The sequence below is a fragment of the Mandrillus leucophaeus genome, unplaced genomic scaffold (assembly GCF_000951045.1).
Source record: "Mandrillus leucophaeus isolate KB7577 unplaced genomic scaffold, Mleu.le_1.0 Scaffold895, whole genome shotgun sequence".
Taxonomy (NCBI): Eukaryota; Metazoa; Chordata; class Mammalia; order Primates; family Cercopithecidae; genus Mandrillus; species Mandrillus leucophaeus.
The window spans coordinates 130,313-150,204 of NW_012109752.1; the positions used below are offsets into that span (position 1 = coordinate 130,313).

Genomic DNA, 19,892 nt, shown 5'->3' on the forward strand with positions numbered 1-19,892 from the left:
GTTGGCCAGGCTGGTCTCAAACTCCTGACCTCGTGATCTGCCCGCCTCAGCCTCCCAAAGTGCTGGGATTACAGGTGTGAGCCACCATGCCTGGCTGAGCTTTATATATTCTCTTGGTGAGGGAAGCGACCAATGGAAGGGCATCGTTGGGTTGGTGGTTTAGAAAGCTCCCCTCTAGCTGGGCACAGTGGCACACGCTGTAGTCCCAACTACTCAGGAGGTTGAGGCAGGAGGATACCTTGAGCCCAGAAGTTTGAGACCAGCCTGGGCAACATAGCGAGATCAAGACCCTGTCTCTAAAAGAAAAGAAGGAACAAAAGCAAGAAAGTTCCCTCCTGCTGCTGCCTGTTATGGGGGTTGTGCAGGGGAAGCAGCCTTGCAGGGCTATAAGCCTGGCTGAGGAGGCCAGGTGGACTCTGAGGGTGAGGGGTGCTTGCAGGGGAGGGAGCCTCCTTCCTGGCTTCTTCAGCACCCCCAGCTCTGCCCTCTCCACCAACCACTGCCCCCCACCAACCCCACCTCCCTCAGCTCCCAAGCACCCTGCTCTCCAGCCCACTTCGCTGAGCCAGCAGGGCAAGGCTGTGCCCTCAATTCCCCCTCTCCTAGCCTCCTTCATCCTATGCAAAGCTCTTTTAAGTTGCTGTGGCTATGATGAGGCAATGCTCCAGGGCAGCTCAGTCCCACACCCCTTGAAGAATGGTTCTGGATCGCTGCCCCTCCTCCCTAGGGGCTTCATTTCTTCCAGTTCCCAATTTCTTCATCCCCAGGAGTCTTTCTTAAACTAAAAATCTGATTGTTTTACACTCCTTCCTCTTATCTATCAATAGCTCCCTATCACCTACAGAATTAAGACCCAGCTCCTTGCCTGACCTTAAAAGCTTTTGTGGGCTCATCCCATCCACCTTACCCCTCAGCACCACTCCTAAGCAATATCAAACCATTTTTGTTTCTCTGGACACGTCACACTATCTCACACCTGTGTGCCTTTGTTCAAGTTGGTCCTTCTGCCCAGAACACTCTCCACCTCCTTTTGAGTCTGACCAACTCCCTCAAGCCTCAGAACTAAAGTCACCTCCTTCAGGAAGTCTTCCTGATCTCACCTCCCTGCAGAGTCTCAGTGGAGTATTTCTATGTGTTCCCACACCCCTAGTACTTGAATCTGTCATGGCGAACGTCACCTTATATTGATATTATCTGCTAACGTGTCTCTTTCTCTCACTAGAAAGAGCTTCGGCAGGCAGAGCCCATCATTTCTGAATGGGAGCTCAGTAAAGGATAAGGCTCCACAAGGTTATAAGGTTGAGGATATGGTGAGTGAGACAGAGGCTTGAGATGAGGGGTGGTGTATGGATGGATCTTAATGAAGATTCACTACAGTGGAGGGACCAGGATGGAACATGGATGAGGGACTCAAGTGAGATGGGTCAGGGACAGTGGTGGATGGAGAGAACTCACCATGACCCAGAGAGTGATGATCTTGGTTTTGGGGTGGAATCTAGTCTTGGAGGAACTGGGTTTGGTAAGAGAGACCTGAGTTCAGTTGGCGAGGGCAAGAGGATAGGGAGCAGGGCCTCAGCCAGGAGACTGAGGAAGTGAGTAGGCCAGGGCCCCTCTCAGGCCACACGCTGTCCCAGGAGGTGGATCTATCCCTGTGGCTTTCTGAGACCTGCACGTTCAGAAAGCCCTGGGTATGTCCTGCTGGTAGGACCCAGGATTCTTCTCTTTTTTTTGAAACCGTCTCGCTCTAGCACCCAGGCTGGAGTGCAATGGTGCAATCTCAGTGCACTGCACACTCCGCCTCCCAGGTTCAAGCCATTCTCCTGCCTCAGCCTCCCGAGTAGCCAGGACTACAGGTGCACACCACCATTCCTGGCTAATTTTTGTATTTTTAGTACAGACAAGCTTTCGCCATGTTGAGCAGGCTGGTCTTGAACTTCTGATCTCAGGTGATCCACCCGCCTCAGCCTCCCAAAGTGCTGGGATTACAGGCGTGAGCCACCATGCCCAGCCAGACCCAGGATTCTAAACTAAGCTCTCAACTGTGAGCTTAGTTTAGATCCTCACTTTTTCTTACCTGGGCTGTTTGCCTCCCACCTCAAGCCACCTCCCCCACCCAGCAGCTGGGCTCTGGGCTCCCTGATGAAAGCCTCAGTGGCTCCTTACCCACTGTAGCTGGAGTCAGGCCACGTCCAAACTCCTCAGCCTGGCAGGTGCGAAGAGCTTAATGACCTGACCTCTACCCTGCAGTGTCTTCTACCTGGACCCTCCCCTCAGCCTCAGACAGCTTCCTTGTTCTGTCCTAGTGGGTTCTGGATGGCTTGTTTAGCAGCAGAACCCTTCTTTCCAACAGAAAACATATGAGCACAGCTTCTCCAGTGGAAATCCTAGGGCTCCCCAGAACCCCCTTGATAATTCATTTCCCCAGCTACTCCTAGCTGCACCCCACTTCCTAAAGGAACACTCTGTGCCTCCTCCCAACTCCCCGGAGCTCTCCATGCCCTCAGGTCTTCTCCCGTGCAGCATTCCTGAACTGGACTGACATTCTGTCTTCCCCCACTCGCTTGCAGCCTCCGCCCGTGAGATTCATCTCTTGAGATCCGGGCCAGCTTGCAGGATCTCAATAAACATTTGTGGAATGAGCCAAGGAAGGAACGGGGATTCAGTGCGGGATGAGGGACTGTAAGGCTGTCAGTGCAGCAGGGGCAGAGGCTCCGGATGGAGGACGGGGCCGTGAGAAGAGGCACAAAGCGGGCTCCTGGCTTCTGGAGAAGTCAAGGCTCAATGAAGGAATGGAGGCTTCCTAGGAGGCAGGACTGAGACATGGGGCCCAAGAATCAGAGAGGAGAAGGGGCTCAGGAAGGAGCACACTCAGTGCAAGGGATGAGTGGGAATGAGGGCTCAGGAAGGTGCAGGGACCCCAGATCAGGGGTGAGGGCTAGCAAGAAGACAAGGGGCTTAGTGAACAGGAGTTCAGGGAGGGGCAGGGTCCTCAATGAATGGAGGAGGGGAACTTCAAGGGGACTTCACCACTCACAGCTGAAGAGAAGTTCTTTGCTCAATTTTTCTCGCTCCATGCAGGCAGACCATCACTCAGACTCTGAGATCAGACATGTCTGGCTTCAAAACTGGTGTATAATAGCTCAGAATGAGGTTTAGATTGAGTGGCTTCTGGTGGCCCTCCTACCCTGAAGCTGAGGACTGTCAGCCAGAGTCAACAGCCCTGAGGCTCATACATAGCACACCTACCCCCATCCCCAGGTCTACCCAGTGCCCTTCCAAGCTTGTCTTGTCGAGAGGCCAGGCACACACAGGTGTCTTGGTCTTCTTTCTTCCCTTCTCTACTTCCCCAGAATCCCTAAGGCAAAATGGTCTACACATTGTTTATATAATAATGATTTGCACCCAGAGTCTACGCAGAACTTGATGTTTTACAAAGGTGTTAAAAATATATATCTATTGAGGTGGGTGGATCACCTAAGGTCAGGAGTTCGAGACCAGCCTGGCCAACATGACAAAACTTTATCTCTACTAAAAATACAAAAAGTAGCCAGGCATGGTGACACGTGCCTGTAATCCCAGCTACTTGGGAGGCTGAGGCAGGAGAATCGCTTGAACCTGGGACGCGGGGGTTGCAGTAAGCCAAGATCGTGCCACTGCACTCCAGCCTGGGTGACAGAGCGAGACTCCATCTCAAAACAAAACAAAACAAAATAAAACAAAACTCTCTCTCTCTCTCTCTCTCTATATATATATATATATATAAAATCTCATGTAAGCCTTACTATCCTCCTTTACATTACATTTCAGCTTCCTGATTGCGATGACTATGGCTGTTATGTGACAAGTATTGACAAACAGCACAACCTTCATCCCTCCCTGCACCCCTGAGCCTGTCTCCACACCTCTCCCAACCCTTGCCTCTTACCATCAAGGATGTCTGTTACATCACTTGGTAATAAAAACTGGCTCATGTGCTGCCATGGCTGTTAGATGTGGCCGTATGAAAAGTGAGCAAGCACGTCAAAATTGCTGCAGGAGATTTACCATCGCTAGGACCAGGCCCTTTCTGATGCCAAGTCTAGTACTTCCTTTCCTTTTCAATACAACAGACTTGAACTCAGGTCCCGTGACCTCTGGTTTAGCCGGGCATGAGGCTCTGCATGCGTGAGGGTCAGCGTTAAGCACACGTGCACGTTGCCTGAATGTGAATGGTTCCTCCCATTCTCTCTCTCTGTCTCTCTCTCTGTCTCTCTCTCTCTCATTTCGGAAATAGAGGAGACTGATTATAAACCGCTAAACCGCATCTGGCCCATGGAGTCCAAAATACTGGCCACAACAGATGAGAAGGGAGGAAAATCAAGGCCTTGCTGCTGATTAAACCTAACTGTCTCTAATTGTTTGTTAAGCCAGGGATTTTCAGCTTCACCAGTTCTCTGAGCTTCTCTCCCTGCGCTGAGTCCTGGCCTTGGCTGCTCCCGTGAAGCCCCGGCAAAACCCCACTGCTTTTCAACCTTTACTGGGGGGCCTCCGTCTGCAGGGAAACATGAAGCAAGAGGGGGCTGGGCTAGACTTCAGGAAGACCTCCTACCTGTGGGCACGGCATCTTCTCATGGCAGATGTCAAAAGACAGATGAGGACTTGGGACTCTGGAGTCCCCCACCCTCTCCCTCGTGTGGGCCCCTCACACACAGTGGCCACCCCTACAGCACTAGGGTCCCATCACTGGAGACCTTAAGCAGAGGTTGAGGAGTGCCTATCAAGGGGCTGGGGACAGATTACCCTTGAACTCCATCAAATTCGGCTTTCAAGAAGACTGGGCCCACAGGCATTAGGAGACCTGGGTTCCAACATCAACTGTATCTCGTTAGACCTGTTTCTTCCCCTTTCTTAGCATCTATACAATGATAGGATTTTGGTTTTCTTTTTAAGCTATGAGAACCCTCTCTTCCAACGACATCTCATGTGGATGCTCATTACCAAAAGCAGGGAAAAGTGAGACTGCTCTGGTTTGAAGGGTGGTCAGGCCAGACCCCTGCCTGCTTGTCTCCCCTTCGATGCCACTGTAGCTCCCTGAATCCCACTGGGCGTGGTTTAAAAGTCACAGCAGTGGATAGTCTCCTGATCCTCCCTACTCCACTGTTCCTGCCCCATGATCTGGGCAGGGGAAGCCCTGTTACCCAGTGCTAAGCTGTGCAGAGCTCCTAACCCAGAAGGGTTGATGGCTGCACTTTAGCCAAAAAAAAGGAGCCCCAGGGCAGGGGGTTTGGGGAAGCATCTCCATGGATACCACACAAAGCTGGTGTTATGTCAAAGCACATAATCCACAAAAGCGTAATCCACAAACTGGATCCTCACAAGAGAGGGGTTAATCTAGAAAGCAGAGTCTACAAAGGGGAAAACAGACAAAGTGAGTCATCTACAGAGTGGGTAATCTCAGCGAATTAATCCACCAACTGAATAATCCACAAACAGGATCATCTACTGAGTAATCTACAAAGCTGTAATAGACAGAGTGGAAATCTGCAAGGGTCATCATGGAATAAAACTCCTGAAGACCCCTAGTTCCCGGGTGGCCCCCTCCCACTTCCAAGGCCAGCTGTGGCCCACCATGCTCCATTACTCACTCCGCCTCTGCCTTTTCCCCTTGATCCCCCGGCTGCCGATGGTGAGGTGCGTCCAGCTCAGAACCAGGGCCACCACGCACAGCCCAAGCCGCATAGTCACACGCCAGCTCCAGGCCCCTGGTCGGAGGGGTGGTCTCAGGGAGGGTGGACAGCACACGGCTTTTGCTAACACCTCCGGGGCTGGGTCAGCAGCAGGAGGCCCAGGCCTGGGCCGTAGCCCAAATCCACCATAATCTCAGCTGGGGACAGAGAGGGTGTGGGGCGCCCAGTTCTCCATCAGCTCAAAGGGAGGTCCTCAAAGAGAGACTTCCTCAAAGGTACCTCAGAATATCACATGAGAGATCTTTTTGTCACATCAGCAGGGACTACTCCAAAAACCAACCTGTGAGGGGAGGAGAAAGAAGGGTTAATTCTGTAGTACTATGAACCCTCCCACCTATGCCTCCTGCCCTACCCAGAAGACTGGGAGCTCAAAATGTTTGGACGTTATGAGTTACCTACCTAGCACCTTTCTAGAAGAAATCCGCTCCTTTTCCTATCTTGCAGAACTCCCTAACCTGGGACTGGAGCCGGCAACCTGTGTAGCCAGAATATGGCGGACATTCAAACCAAACTTGTGGATCACTGATGATTTCTCAATAACGGGAGCCAGTTGGTCCCACCCCTGCTTCCTGTTGTCCAGCTCTAACTGGAAGTCCTTCCTTAAGTCTACCCTACAGACCTCATGCTGCAGTAATATCCTCTCTCTTGAAGAGGAGCTCTCTCTCTCTGTCCTTCCATGAGTGACCCCTCAGCCTTTTGTTCCTGGGGCTGAGTCACCCATGTGCCTTTCACCTGTCCTGGAGCTAGAGCAGTGGCCCCCGGCAAGCTGGCAGACTCTGCGTGGCTCTCTGGGCTTGGCGGGAGAAAAGGAAGTAAGGCTTCCCCCGGCCACAGAAACTCTGACACAGCAGGCCCGGCGGGCCTGGCCTTTGTGAGAGGATAAAAGAGGCAGCAATGCCCGCCCTGGCCAGAGACACAGAGAATGGGGATAATCCCCCAGCCCAGCGAGAGCCAGGTCTCTGGACCTGCTGGCCGGCTGGGGTGATGGGGGCAGGGGAGCCGGTCCCTCCCCTGAATCAGATGTGTCTGGGAAGTTGGACATCTGAGCCCAACCTGGGAGTGAGAATGAAAACCCTGCTGCCCCCTCACGGGATCACACACTCATGCTCCAATGCTCCCGAGGTTCTTTCATAGCAGCGACCTGCCCACGCACACCCCACACTCTCCCACACACACCCACAGCACAACAGAGCATGCAGGTCAATAGCACAAAGGCTCTGTAGATGCCAGGGAGCCATCACCTTCCCCTCCACTGGCTAGATGCCTTTGGACAAGTCATGCAGCCTCGCTGAACCTCAGTTTCATGTCTATAGAATGGGGACAAGCATGACTATGTCACAGGCTAGCTGAGAGTCAGAGAGTTCAGGCTCAGGAATGAGAAATCTGAGGTGCTGGAGTGGAGATGCCCCTCCCACCCCCATCCTAATCCTTTCCCCTCTAGGCTCTTCAGTGCTAGTCCACCCCCTCACCTCTCAGGGAGGCCCCAGCAAAGCCCACCTGCACGGGAGATAAATCATTATCCCCTAAGGGAGTTCAGTACCTCCCTCCTTGGCCTCTCCCGCTGGCTTTGAAGGCCAGACACACTCAAGTGGTTAAGCTGCCTGTGAGAAGTGTTTACATGAGGCTGATGGATCCCACCTGGTGCTGTGGCCGGAGCCAGCGGAGATGCCCCCAGCCATCCCCAAATGCCCATCAGCTGCCAACCTCTGCACGCCCCTCCAGTACTCCCTGCCTGATTTACCAAAGTATTTGTATCCTCCCCAGCCCCCACTACACACTTCTATCCCTCACAAATTATAGATGTCCAGTTGAGTTTATCAAACTGGGGTCTTCAGGCCCAAGAATGTAGTCTCAGAGGCTGGCTGTACAGCGTGATAGTCATGGACATAAACTTCAGAGTCAGACTGCCTGGCTTTGAATATTGGCTCTCCTACTTATTAGCTGTGTTACCTTGCTTAGCTGGTCTGAGCCTGTTTTCTTATCTGAAAGAAGGTTATTGTTGTTTATAACTTAATACATAAAACTGCTTAGAATGGTGCTGGGCACATAGTGATGACTCAATAATATTTGCTGTATTTGTTGTGATCAAAGCTTCATTTTGTGTCTATATTCTAATGATCATTCAAACGGCAATATGAACATGTTCTGTATCATCTGGATACTAACCTTAATACTGGGCACTGTTATGCAATTTCCATATTTGCATTTATCTTTATGGTTGATTGCCTTGACACCAAAGCGATCACTCAGAGTGATAGGATTTGCCTTTAATTGCAGCATTTCTCAAACTAAGGTCTGAGAATCCCTGGCAGATCTGTTCCATGAATCCCTACAGTTGACAAACACTGCATCAGACAAACTTGGTGTTAACCCTGGATCTGAAAGACTTTGGACTCACTGCGTGATCAATATCCCTGGCGTTTTTTTGGGGGCACAGAATTTCCCTTATGTATCTCTGCATTCCTTGTGCCCACCTGTCATGGTGCCTGGCAATTGAGGGTGAGTGCTCAGCAAATGTTAGCTCCCTTCTTTTTCCTCCCTCTCCTCTCCCTCTGAATTCCTTCTCCATCCTCCCAGGTCCTAGTTTTCAGCTTGACCCCTGCCACACTCACCCAGTCCTTGCCAGCGTTGATCTTCTGGCCCACTCCCACCTGAATCACCAGGAAACCACAATCTCAGCTGGGAAATCGTAAGGAGGATCCAGATGTAAATTTCACTGAAGCAAGTGACACTGGCCTCCCTCACCTCTGGGATGGGAAGAGTTGCAAGCACTTTTTGAAAAGGTACATATAGAATCAACCCTGTAAAGGGGCTAAGAGTTCCTCTACACCAGGGGGTACAAATGACATGTACGATTGAAGCTGGATGTGGAGGGGGTAAACTAGAGGGTAAATGACCCATCTAAAGGGAGCATATGCCGTTCAGCTCTGACTGATTGTTTACAGATCTTCTGATTTTTCAAAAGAGGAGTGGAAAATCCAGGATCTTATATGAAATCTGATTTGAAATGCTGGACAGGTCTTAGACTAGGAACCCTGCAGCACCAAGCCCCAGAGGGCCACAGGTCCCTGCCTCAGTGGCTCCATGTTCCTGCGTCTAGTCCCTGACCCCATATGTGCACACACAGGCACTTACACTTGCAGACACGGATAGCATGGACTAGGGCTGAGAGAGGAGATAGGAGCTGACGACTCCCTTTTAAGCAGCCTGTCTCATTTCTCTTAGAGTCCTCTGTCTGATTTCCTTTGGGCCTTGGGTTATATGGCACTGGCAGTTTATGTTTTGAGGCTCGCTCTACACAGATAGAATGGGGACTGCTGGTAGTGCCTCAGGTATTGGTAGGGGTAAGAAAGGGTATTTCTCTTTGCCACTGTGGGGGGTTAGGGATTCACACTTGTTGGATGCCTCCCTCCACCTGCCATGTGCCAGGTCTTTCTTTACTCCTCACAATGGAAGAAGGAAGGTAGAATTATTTCCATTTTACAGGGGAAGAGACCTGGCCCTGAGTGGTTAAGGGTCAGGGGTTACAGACCTAGTTAGGGACCAGCCCTCGGGTTTGCTACCCAGGATTTGGTGTGGGGAGGGCAGGGCAACCCGCAGGGAGCTGCGGAGTGTGAGGCACAATCCAGCTTGTGGGGTGGACCTGCAAAGTGGGGACGGGGCTGGGGGCAGAGGCAGAGCTGGGACGGAAGACCAAAGAGAGAGGCCACATGGGCCTCAGAGGGGAGGACACAGGTTGGGGAAGGGAACACAGCTGGAGGTGGAGCTGAGGGCAGAAACTCAGCCCAGGGACGGGGCTGGAATCACCTTCACCTTCTTGCCTGCAACACCTTCAGAATAAAGTGGTACTCCATCAGGTGTCCGATACAGACCCAAAAATGTAAACTATCCAGATAATTTCTCATTAGCCCTCCCCAGGCGGGCTGCGGGCTGCAGAGTTTTGGCCTCCTAGCAGGCTGGCAGGCGGGGGCAGAAGAATTGCGGGCGGGGGGCGGGACCAAGTATGTGCCTGTCCGACCTGTCGGGATTAGCCTGTCGGTCGGAGCCAAGCCAGGTGCGGGGGCCGTGCCCCCGCCCCCAAAAGCAAGGGCAGCGGAGGATGGCTTCTTCAACCCTCCATCACCCCCGCAAGCGCGCACATTCTTATTCCCTCCCCCACCATCCCCCAGAGGCCCCAACAGGTGCCGAGGGAGACGCGGACCTGAGGTCCCCCGGCTGGCCCTCAAGAGCCAAGAGAGCTGTCCACGTCTGAGAGGCCAGTTTCACAAGAAAACTCCCGCCCCCAAGCACCCTCACCCCAAGTCCGTCCCGGCCCTCCTGCGAGTCCCGGGCGAACACAGCTCCCACCTCTCCCCAACTAAGCGATACCTTCGGTTCCTGAGCGCCAGACCCCGAGGGCCAGGGAGCCGCGCCACTTCGCTGCGCACCGGGGGCCACAGCGCATGCCGCCTGCCACGTCGAACCCAGGCCCAGGCTGTGGACTGGGGTGGGGGTTACCAGAGACCGTGGAACTTGGGGGAACCCAAACCAGTGCGACCCGGGATCAAGAACTTCTGGATTGGAGGCGGGGTGTAAACAGGGCTGGTGGACTTGGAGAATTCAGGACTGCAAGTGAGGACGATCACCCGGGCTGCGGGATGATGGGGAGTTCGAGGGGAGGGGGCTGCCCGCTGGATTGAGGGCCGACGGGGGCGGCAGACTTACAGGAAGGGGTGCAGGAGGTGCCCTCTCCCGATCACCGACCGGAGAGCGACCACATTCCCCTTCCTTTCGCTGTCTCCCCCCGCACCCAGCTCGAACCAGCCCCGACGGGAGGGCCCGCCGCGCCCCAGCTCCCGGGGAAGGGGGCGCTGGGGAGAAGGACGGGGCAGCTACGAGGGGACTCACCTTCGTGCTGCCTGTCGCGGCGGGGGCAGGCCCAGGAGGGGCGAGGGCGCGGCCCGCTCACCCGCCCGCTGCGGGACTGTCCTGGGCGCCCGGCTCGCCTGCGCTCCGCCCGCCCGTTCCCAAGTTGCTCAATCTGCGGACGGCTCACGCCCTCGGGGCCAGCGCCCCACCCGGCGCATCGGTCCTCCGGGGCGGCCCGGAGCGGCCCTGGTTCTCTGCAGTACCCGATCGAATGCCCTACTCTGGCCGGTCGCTCCGGGCTCTCTACCCTGCGCTGGTGCTCTCCGTCGCGCCTCCACTCGGCCGGAGCTCCCAGCCCGGAGAGGGGCCAGTCCTCTGCGAGCACGAGGGAGGGAATCCCCCCCTTCGCAGTCCCACCCGCGAGCCGGCCCCCCTTCCAGGGATCCGCAAGAAAAAATGGACTGGAGCGCCGGCCCGGGAGTCCGCACGTCCTTGCCCAAAGCTGGCGCCCTGCGCTCCGAGCGCGGGACTGGCAGAGGGACAAGTCCCCGGGACCGTGGGGCAGACCCTCTGTCTTTGTCCCCTGCCCCGCCCCGCGCCCCGGGGATTCCACGCAGCCAGAGAACCCGCAACAACTCCGCTTCCGCAACAACTCCGCTCATCTTGGGGTCAGAACTGGGGCCGGAGACCCTCGTGAAAATCCCAGTTTCCCCATCAGGAACCTGGAAAGTGACAAGGAACAGGCTCAACAGGGCCTGGTGGTCCTGACCGCACCCTCTCCCCCTTCAGGGTCAAATCTGTGCATCTTCCCAGTACAGAAGACATACCAAGGCTATCAGATCCTGGGCACCGAGGTGAGGACACCTCCAGAGGCAGCTGGTAGGTGAGAGTGAGGGAGATCATGGAATAACACTTAGATTCTTGTCTGGCTCTATCACTTACCAGCTGTGTGGTCATGCCTAGGTTACTTAACCTCTCTGAATCGCAAAGTTTCATCTGTTTTGAGGGTTCAATGAAATGAAGGCTACAAACTCCTGGTTAATGGTAGGAACTCCATAAATGTTTGTGGAATGAGTCTTGAACAGCTACAGACACCTGCAGTGACCCAGATGATGTTGAAGTCAAGCCTGAAGAAGAGGGGGAAAGAGACTCACTTCTTAGAGTGGCAAACAGCTGTTCTCCAGCTTCACTTCAGATTGGGAAAGGAAAATGGGCTAAAACTATAGTTAGTGGGAGTTAAGCTAGAGCAGAAAAGATGTACTGATTGTGTGTAGGGGGGGTGAGTAATCAAGACAGGCTGTGGAATCTCCCTCTTAGGAGAGAAGGGGGGACCCTGACTATTGAGTTTAAGGGCACAGGGTCATTTACGATGACAGGAGAATGGATGTAATGACCCCTAGAGTGTCCTGATGGCCAGGGAACAGGGATGGTGGGTAGCCAGAAAAAGTGGAGCAGTTGGGTTCGAAATGCCCAGTGTCTGGGTTCATTCAGCCAGAGCATTGCCAAGTTTGCAGGAGGCAAACAGCCATTTCCGAGTTGGTCCAGGGGCCCCCTCCAACCTCCAACCCCCTCTCAAGTCCCTCCCCTCTCCCCTCTGCCCTGAGCCTTCCCTGCATCTAACCGGCCCTTGGCTCTGTTCCGTGTCTAATCAAACAGCCCCAAATGCCGAAAACTCAATGTTTATTTTATTTTATTTTTTTACACACTTGCATAACTCTCTGACAAGCCACGCCAGGCATTGGGCTTTTTGTTTGGTTTTATTTTGTTGCATTTAGGAAAAAAGAGAGAGAGAGAGAGAGAAAAGAGAAGAAATAACACAAACCACACAGCCCTAGAAGCTGTCCTAGGCCAGGCAGTGGGCTCGGGTTTCCTGCCTGAGGAAAAGTCTGTGGAAGTTGGGGGGCCTAGCTACTAGGCTCAGGAATGAGTGAGAAAGGGAAGAAAGCCACCTGGGTCACAGAAGATAATGAATTAGAACCATGTGACAATAATGGGTGAATAAGAAAGAATGTTTCTTGTGCATCTAATGTATGCCAAGCTCTGTGTTTTGCATATATATTCTGTTACCTAATTTCGCAACCATTGTAATTCCTTTCTTTTTTCTTTTTCTTCCCCCCCCCCCATTTTTTCTCATAAATGTAAATTCAGAGCCTCAGAGACAAGTCAATTGCTCAGAGACACACAACCTGCAAGTGACCAGCCCCGTTCAGGTTATGCCAAATGAGTAGTTTCCCTGGGAAAGTTGTGTTGCTCTAAATTTGCATATGCTGTGCATTCTGCTTAGAAATGTCTTTTTCTCTAATCCTTCTTGTGCCATCCTTCAAAAGGTCTGTACCAAATTTCGCCTGACCACCTCAAATGTCAGCCTCCAAACCTTGTGTAGACCTGTACATCACCCATCATTGGTCAGTGATGGTCTCTTCCACTGCAGTGTGAGTTCCTTAAGGTCAGGGACTGTGTCTGATTTGTCCTTATGATCCCAGCACCATGGACATACTTAACCAACATTCAGTAAACTGAACCTCCAGATGACCAGGACTGTACCCTTGTAGGTCCTGCAGGCTTACTCAGATGATGTTACAGGTCACTAGCTGTAATTACCCAGGCCAAGATCATCATTCTCATTAGAGACCAAAGGTCAGTGGACCTGGGCCAGAGTTGTAGCTCCTAGAGATTAGGAAAGTTCCTCACACTTTATGTCACTTTGCAAGACAAGAATTATTTGACCACCTTCATTGTCACTGTATCACAATACTTTCAGCTATAAGAAATAGAAGACCAATTCAAACTAGCTTAGACAATAGGAGTGAATTATTATTTGAGCATCAAGAAGGGCTGATATAGGAATGGTCTAGTAACTCAACAACCCCATCAAGAATCAAGTTCTTTCCCATATTTTCATTCTAGCACCCTCAGTGTGCTGGTCACAGCCCTCATGAGAAAAGATGGCTGCAGGAGCTCCAGACACCACATCTTCACCCACCAAGTCCAGCAATTAAGTCCAGCTGTCTCTTTTTAATAGTTAATGGGATTACATGCCCACCAATGAACCAATCACAGACAAGAGGGATCACGCTGCTAAAATTAGTTTAGACCAGTAAGGATTTACCTGAATTACCTGTGGAAGAGTCTTCACAGACAAAAGCAGAACTCTGTCAGCACTGAAGAAGGCTTTTGAATTGGAAACTAATGGCATCTGTGATCATTACTGTTACTCTAGAAAAAGTTGACTTTGTTATGGTCAATTTACAGGCTCCCCTGCAAACTCTAGTCTCCATAACTCTGTTGTTCTCTGAAATATTTCTTTCCCTCTCTTTCTTTCTTTCTTTCTTTCTTTCTTTCTTTCTTTCTTTCTTTCTTTCTTTCTTTCTTTCTCTTTCTTTCTTTCTTTCTTTTTTCTTTCTTTCTTTCTTTTTTCTTTCTCTCTTTCTTTCTTTTTTCCTTCCTTCCTTCCTTCCTTCCTTCTCTCTTTCTTTCTTTCTTTCTTTCTTTCTTTCTTTCTTTCTTTCTTTCTTTCTTTCAGAAGAAGAAGAAGAAGAAGAAGTCTTGCTCTGTTGCCCAGGCTGAAGTGCAATGATGCGATCTTAGCTCACCGCAACCTCAGCCTCCCAGGTTCAAGCAATTCTCCTGCCTCAGCTTCCCAAGTAGCTGAGATTACAGGCACGCCACCACGCCCAACTAATTTTTTTTTTTTTTTTTGTATTTTTAGTAGAGACCATGTTGGTCAGGCTAGTTTTGAACTCCTTATCTCAAATGATCTGCCCACCTCAGCCTCTCAAATTGTTGGGATTACAGGCATGAGCCATTGTCCCGGCTAGATCTTGTCATCCTTTCTTTCATGGAGGCAATATAGCATAATGGCTAAATGCATGGACACTAGAATTGGCCCTGAGTTTGAAGCCCATCTCTACCACTGACTAGCTTAATGTCCTTGGGCAAGTCACCTCACCTCCCTGAGCCTCAGTTTCTTCATCTGTTAAATAGGTATAGTAACAATATTAACCCACCACAGTTCTTATAGGGATGACCTAAGATAATGCATTTAAAGAGCTTAGCACAAGCTTAGGAATTATAGTAAGTACTTAGTACATGCTGGCTCTTCTTATTAGCTATAATTTGGTTAGTGCCTTTATTAGATATCAACTGAGCACTATTGTATCCCAGGCACAGGGCTGGAAATGGAGGTTAGAGAAATGAGTATCATACTGTCTGTCTTCCTAAGGAACTCCTGGTTTAGTGAGGAAGGCAGACTCAAGAGCCTAGTGAAAGGGTAAATGAGGCAGAGTGGTGGGACAAAGTAAGGGGTGACTGTGACTCCTTGAGGGAATCTGAGAAGGCTTCTTCAGGGAAGAAATCCTTGAAAGATTTGTTGGCATTTTCTAGGCACACATGATCAAAAGGCGTTCCAGGCAGAGGGAATGCCAGGTGCAAGGGCCCGGAGACCTGCTGCATCATGTTGCCCTTAGTGCTGTAAGTAGTTCTGCGTTGTGGATATTTTGCATGAGAGAGGTGGAGAGGTGGGGAAGAGGGCAGCAGATGGGGTCTTTCCAAAAGGACCTTATGGTACCAGGCCAAAGAGCAGGAACTTTACCCTGAGGGCAAGGGCAGCCCCTGAGTGTCGATGAGGCAGAAAGGCAGGACCAGAGTTGTGCTTTAGAAGTGTCTTGCCGCTCTGGTAAAGGCTGAATTTGAAGAGGCGAGACTGAAGGGAATGAGGGGCCCCCGTAAGCAGTAATAAAGTATATCATTCCCAAGAACACTGCCCAACTCCTCCTTCTTCCTCTCTCTCCACCTCCCTCCCAGGGGGCTTGCTGTGTCCTCTGGAGCCCCATACCAGCAGAAACACACCTCTCAGATTCTCCACCTTGTTGTGAGTGAGTTCGGGGTCCTCTAACACACACCAGGGATGCCATCCCCTTTGCCCAGCAAAGTCTGGCAAAACCACTCATTCTCCCTTACGAGAGTGTGGCATCTGCCTCATTCCACACCGCCCCCCTGCCCTCCCTTTTGTAACTGTTCCTCCTGTTCTACCTTCCTGCTCTCCTCACCTGGGTTATTTCCCTCATGCCCTGCTGTGCTTTCTTTGCTCACACAGGACCTTGGCATCTGTCTCGACGTCCTCTTCTCTGTGGCAGACTCAAGCATCATGTTGGGGACCTCATGTCAGTGCTACTCCCAACACCTCTGGGACCTCCTGGACTAGGTCGATACTCTTGTCCACTCCACTTTCGTCTCCCATTCACATGGCCACCTCCTCTTGACCTCATCAAAACTACTCCATCCCTGAAATCATAGGCTTCAAGATCCTCAGACCCCCAACTCTAACCTTCTTCTGCTCCCAATCTCTCATGCCCTTCCTTCTAATTCAGATTCTTGGCATTTCACCTGCCGGATGACGATTTCTGCACTGGCCTTGCCTCCACATCTTAACTGCCCCACAAACCCCCTGCCAGTTCCTGCTGAGCTCCTCTGGACAGTCCTCCAGCTACCTAGGACAGTGCCACTGCAAATCCACAGCCAGCCTCCACTGGGGCTTCAGCAAGCCCACGATGACCATGCAGACTTCCCCTTCCAGCCCCTCCCAGCCTCTCATCCCCTCCTAGCCCTCATCATCAAGCAGCTAAGATGGCCAAGATTGACCCCTTTCAACTCCCTGCCCCTAAACTTAAACTCTTGAGCCCTGCACAGAACCTCTTTCTCCCCAGATTTTCTCCTTGGAAACAGCGATGAAGCCGATAAAGCAGGAAACTGGGAGTTGTTTTGCATTCTTCTCTCTCTCACCTCCCACATCCATTCTATTGGCAAATTCTGTTGGATCTGCCCCCAGAACCTTTCCTGCTTTAAGTCAGTTTTGCTGCTTACCTGGCCCATTGTTAGTGTCCCTTCCAGGTTGCCCCACTCCCACTCTATCCCCCACCAACACAGGCTTCACGCAGTAGCCAGAGTACACTAACAATTATAAAGCAGATCCCATCATTTACTCCCCTGCTTAAACCTTCCAGTGATTTTCCATCACACTTAGAACCAAATTCAAACACCATCCCTTATAAGGCTACATCCTCCAGCTTCATACATCGCCTCTCTCTCTACTTCAGCCCTATCAGGCTTCTTTCAGTTCTTTGGTAATTCCAGACTCTTTCTCATCCCAGGGCCTTTGCACGGGTTCTCTGCCATCTTGTCCTTCCCATAACTCTTCATATGGGCCATTTCTTTTCTTCCTTTTTTTTTTTGATTAAAAAAATTTTTTTAATAGAGGCGGGGTCTCACTATATTGCCCAGGCTGATCTCAAACTCCTGGGCTCAAGCAATCCTCTCACCTTGGCCTCCCAAAGTACTGGGAGTGGGCATGAGCTGCTGTGCCCAGCCTCTTTTCTTCCTTCCAATCTCCACTTAAAAAATATTTTGTTAGAAGGGCCTCCCCTGACCTCTCCATCTGAGTAGCTCCCCCACTATTTCATATCACAGCTTCCTTTCTGTTGCAGTATATGTTGTATTTGTTTGTTGGTTTTATTTTGATTTTAGAGACAGGGTCTCACTCTGTTACTGAGGCTGGAGTGCAGTGGCACAATCATAGCTCATTCGTCCACCTCAGCCTCCCAAGCAGCTGGGACTACAGGTGCGTGTCACAATGCCCAGCTAATTTTTTACTTTTTTTTTTTTTTTTTGTAAAGATGGTGTCTCACTGTGTTGCTCAGGCTGGTCTTGAACTCCTGGCCTCAAGTGATCCTCCCACCTTGGCACTGGGATGACAGGCATGAGCCGCCATACCTGGCCCTATTTTGCATTTTGTAGCCATTTACTCGCATGTTCCTGTGCTAGACTCCAGTTCCCAGTCCTTCCATGTGAAAGAGTCCCCTTCCTTTCCACAGTTCTCACTCTCCTGGCATGATCCACGGCTAAGGTCGGCAGCAACCTCCTTATCACCGCAGTCTGTGGTTCCTTTGTCTTCTTCCTTCTCTATCCCTCTGTAATTCTTGACACCTCCACCTTCTTGGAATGCTTCTCTCCACTGTCCTGGTTCCTGTTTCCCTGTATATCTGTCCACCTGCCCTCCCAGCCCTTAACTGTGGACAAACCCAGGGTGATTCCCGGCCGTCTGCCTTTCTTGTCAACCATGAACTAATATAGCAGAAAGCACAATTCCCAATAGTAAGAAAAGTAAGTGTCAAGTTGGCTAGGCCATGGGAAAAACATTGTACTTTTTGTTTCTCTGCAAGTATTTTTTCAGTGGGAATAATACTGAAATCGGTAGACTTTGAGTAAAGCAGATTACCTTCCATAATGTAGGTGGGCCTTATCCAATCAGATGAAGGCCATAAGAGGAAAGAATGAACTTCCCTGAGCGAGAAGAAATTCTGCCTTTGGACTTGAACTGCAATACCAGCTCTTCCTTGGGTCTCCAACCTGCCAGCTCATCCTTGCAGATTTTGGATTTGCCAGCCTTTATATTCATGTGAGCCAGTCCTTAAAATTCAGTCTCTCTTTCTCATTGGCTCTGTTTCTCTGGAGAACCCTGACTAATAGAGTAGGTGCTAAATAAATCTTAACTTAAAAAATCCCAAACTCTTTCCTTAGTGAAATCTTTCTCACAGATCCAAATATGAGGTCTGAGAGTCAGGACACCCAAGTTCTAGTTCCAGGTTTGCCACTTGCTGGCTGGATGATCTTATCCAAGTCTCCCGATGTCTGTAAACCTGCCTGTCCCTTAGTCTTTCCCACCTCCATCAACAGCACCTCCAGCTATCCAGATAATCAGATTAAAACCCCAAGAAGTCATTCTTCTAGATTGCTGTCTTTCCTTTATTCCCCGTTCCTGATCATCAGCAAATTGTTTCACTTCCACCTCCAGAGTGGATCCATGTGTCAGACTCCATCACCTGGTCCAAGCACCACTGTCACCTGCCTGGGTGATGCCTCAGACCTGCTGCTTATCTCTCAGCTTCCCTTTTTCCCCCACAATCCACAGCAGCCAGGGTGATTTTTTAGAAATATAGATCAGATCATAGCACTTGTACTGGTTTCCTATTGCTGCTATAACAAATTATAACTTAGTGGCTCCAAATAACACAGGCTTATTATTTTACAGTTCTAGAAGCCAGAAGTCTAAAATAGGTTGTTAGGGCTGCATTCCTTCCAGATACCTTAGGAAGATCTGATTCCTTGCCTTTTCCACCTTCTAGAAGCCACTCGCGTTCCCTGGTTCACAGCCCCCTCCTTGCATCCCTTTGACCTCCACTTTTGTTATCACATCTCCTCTGATTCTGACCCTCTTGCCCGCCTTTTATAAGGACCCTTGTGCTTCCACAGTGCCCACCCAGATAAGCCAAGATATTCTCCCCATCTCAAGCCTTAATAGCATCTGCAAATCTCTTTGTGATGTGAGGTAACATATTCACAGGTTTGGGGGATTAGAATGGAGACATCTTTGGAGAGTTGTCTACCACAGTACTCTTAAATCCTTCCAGTGGTTCCACATTGCTCTTAGAATTAAAGCCAGACATCTCACCTGACTTATAAAACCCTCAGGAACCTACCCCTGCTACCTCATTCTGCCCACCTTGGCCTCCTTGCTGTTCCTTGAGTGCACCAAACCCAATTCTGCCCCAAAGTCTTTCTTTTGCTTTTCCTTCTGCTCTGAGTGCCCCCTCCCAGACCTGCATGTGGCCTGCTCCTTCTTGTCGTTTAGGTCTCAGCTCAAGGGTCACTCCTCAGAGAGGCTTTCTGTTGTCTAAAGTAGCTCTAGTAGATCATCTCATATTGTTTCCTTCATAGTGCCTTATCTCTGCTTGACGTTTTCTTGTTCACTGTAGATTGAGCATCCCTTATCCAGAATGCTTGGGACCAGAAGTGTTCCTGATTTCAGATTTGTCTGGATTTTGGAATGTTTGCATTTTGCTGATTCAGAATTCCAAATCCAGAAATCAAAAATCCAAAATGCTCCAAAGAGCATCTCCTTTGAATGTCATGTCTGTGCTCAAAAAGTTTTGGATTTTGCAGCATTTTGGATTTCGGATTTTTGAATTTGTGATGCTCAACCTAAATTTGTTTGTTGTCTGCCTGCTACATAAGAATGCAGGCATCTTCAAAGCTGGGACCTTCGGAGATCAAGACCATCCTGGCTAACACGGTGAAACCCCGTCTCTACTAAAAAATACAGAAAACTAGCCGGGCGTGGTGGCGGGTGCCTATAGTCCCAGCTACTCCAGAGGCTGAGGCAGGAGAATGGCGAGAACCCGGGAGGCGGAGCTTGCAGTGAGCTGAGATCCGGCCACTGCACTCCAGCCTGGGCGACAGAGCGAGACTCCGTCTCAAAAAAAA

General features: G+C 50.7%; 1 protein-coding gene across 3 annotated transcripts in view; it reads right to left on the reverse strand.

Moving 5' to 3' along the window:
• The window catches only part of RSPO1 (R-spondin 1), a 23,729-nt gene extending 12,758 nt beyond the window's left edge, over window positions 1-10,971 (reverse strand). For 2 of the 3 annotated variants that reach the window (XM_011969500.1, XM_011969498.1), the window contains exons 1-3: window positions 10,614-10,971; window positions 8,339-8,405; window positions 5,625-6,006 (exon numbers count right to left, since the gene is read on the reverse strand). In XM_011969500.1, the coding sequence (XP_011824890.1) occupies window positions 5,625-5,718 (94 nt within the window). In that variant the 5' untranslated portion in view covers window positions 5,719-6,006; window positions 8,339-8,405; window positions 10,614-10,971. Of the gene's footprint in view, window positions 1-5,624; window positions 6,007-7,892; window positions 8,072-8,338; window positions 8,406-10,613 lie in introns of all 3 variants that reach the window. The other variant, XM_011969499.1, reaches the window with a different exon arrangement.
• Between the last annotated feature and the right edge of the window lie 8,921 nt (window positions 10,972-19,892).